Here is a 2348-nt window from a genome sequence, read left to right as displayed (position 1 = left end):
AACGTCTTTCATATCACGTTTTCTGATCAGAATATAATCTATGGGATGCCACTGCTTAGATCTTGGGTGAATCCAGGTGGTTATATATCTATTTTTCTGCTTAAACAGAGTGTTGGTGACAACCAGAATATTCTCAGTACAAAACGTCAAAAGAGCTACTCCATTTTTATTGCATGTATGTGCGCACTCACGCACACACACACACATACACACATGCACACACAAGGCGGCGAGCTGGCAGAATCGGTAGCACGCCGGGCGAAATGCTTAGCGGCATTTAGTCTGCCGCTACGTTCTGAGTTCAAATTCCGCCGAGGTCGACTTTGCCTTTCATCCTTCGGGGGTCGATTAAATAAGTACCAGTTACGCACTGGGGTCGGTATAATCGACTTAATCCCTTTGTCTGTCCTTGTTTGTCCCCTCTGTGTGTAGCCCCTTGTGGGTAGTAAAGAAATAACACACGAAGACAGATATAAAATGTCTGTAATTAAGTATGATTACATATAGTTACATGTGTGGGTGTTTGTGTGTTTGTTTGTGTGTGTGTGTGTGTGTATGCGTATACATGTTTTTTTTTCCTTCTCAACCTCTCTCTCTTTCTCTTACTCATGTTTTAATAATTTTGTTTCTTTACAGTGTCCATGAATTCGTCCCAGATTCAAAATTGCTCCTCACTGGTCGGTCGGGCCTGACGATCGAACCTGCGTCACTGCTGTGTGGTTACATCATCATTCTGCCACGCCCACCACTAATGGACAAAACTTGTAAAGCATGGGGTGGAGCGGAGAAGGTGAATTACCAGCAAACCAGCTCCCCAAACGCTAACAACAACAACAACAACAACAACAACAACAACAATAGCAATAGCAAGAACAAAAGCGGTGGCGGCAACGACGAGATTGATAGCCACAGCAACAGTGCCAGCGGCAGCGATCATCGTCATAGTTACCATTACCACCAGCAACAGCAGCAGCAGCAGCAACATCATCATCATCACCATCACCACCACCCGTACCAGAAGTCCCCCCATCATTACAGCGACAACAGTAGAAGCAGCGACGATAATAAAAACAACAGCGACGGTCAAGAGAGTAGCCACCAACAACACTATCAGCAGGAGCAGCAACAACACCAACACCAACTGCAAAAACGTGAGGACCGCAGTGGTGCCCAAAGTAGCCCCCACCACAACGACGCTCGCTACCATCATCACCCTCAACAACAGCAACAGCAAAACAACAACAACAACAGCAGCAGTAGTAGTAGTAGTAGTAGTGGTGGTAGTAGTAGTAGTAGTAGTAGTAGTGGTAGTAGTAGTAGGAGTACTAGCAATAGTAATACCAACAGTAGCAGCAACGTTACAGATAATAACAATAAAGCCAGTAACAACAACAACAGCAGTAACAACAACGGTAACAAGAACAATAGCGGCACTCGAGACAATCAAACCATGGCCCACCATCGGATAGTTGTGAAGAAGGAGCCCGGTTTGTGTTCGTCGTCGGCTGATCACTGGAGTCACCTGACGCCGATGCCCATTCCAGCCACGCTACCTTCGGACGTTATGGCCGGAAGTCCAAATATCCCAAGCATGCCCGACCCTAAATCCGCGTTCGCTTCGCCGTATTATCCCGGAGTGCTCAACATGCATAGTAGACCCCGGGGCTTGTATTTAACCAACAGTCTCAAAATGCAACATGCCACATCATCCCCGTCGCCACTCCAAGCGCCACCAACGTCACAGTCTCATACAGCACATGCACAAACATCGGCGTCTTCGACGGCGGCGGCACCAGTTCCGCTTACCCTCACACAGACTACATCAGCAACGGATAACATTTTAATGAACCAAGCGGAAACCTTATCGCAACAGCGCAACATTAGTAGCCCGCGATTGGGTTCCGCTCATCTCGGAAGAGATCTATCTTCCATATGTCTATCGGCCCCTTCTGTCAAGGTGGACATAGAACAGCCTATGTATACCCTCTCCTGTCCTAAAGACAAAACTGGCGACGGTCTGGATGCGGAGAGTGCCTTGGTGTACGAAAAGCAGTATTACACTTCGCCAGGTAAGACACTCAGTTTCCAACTAAACTAACCCATTTGCTTTACTCTTCCTTCATTGCAGCTACATCGTTCACTAACAGCAAATGTTATAAATTTACTGGCACACTGACGCGAGCACTACTGTTGTAAATTATATCCCAACCTTTAACGTCTGATAAAGGGAAGAGTTGTTCCCGTGATTGTGTTTTTCATTGTCATTTGATGTCTTTTATGATTTTTTAAATTATTATTCTAATTCATTGGTTTCCAACCACTTTTTCTAATGGATCCCTTGGATTTCT

General features: G+C 45.9%; 1 protein-coding gene across 1 annotated transcript in view; it reads left to right on the top strand.

Moving 5' to 3' along the window:
- Positions 1-2113, top strand: part of LOC106883731 (GATA zinc finger domain-containing protein 14-like) — a 2958-nt gene extending 845 nt beyond the window's left edge. Inside the window, exon 2 of the mRNA XM_052978348.1 lies at positions 637-2113. Within this exon, the coding sequence (XP_052834308.1) occupies positions 637-2098 (1462 nt within the window). The 3' untranslated portion in view covers positions 2099-2113. The remainder of the gene's footprint in view (positions 1-636) is intronic.
- The last annotated feature ends 235 nt before the right edge of the window (positions 2114-2348 follow it).

Source organism: Octopus bimaculoides, unplaced genomic scaffold (assembly GCF_001194135.2).
Source record: "Octopus bimaculoides isolate UCB-OBI-ISO-001 unplaced genomic scaffold, ASM119413v2 Scaffold_360611, whole genome shotgun sequence".
Lineage (NCBI taxonomy): Eukaryota > Metazoa > Mollusca > Cephalopoda > Octopoda > Octopodidae > Octopus > Octopus bimaculoides.
Note: the sequence above shows the minus strand (reverse complement) of the source record. Positions and strands in the feature narration are given on the sequence as shown.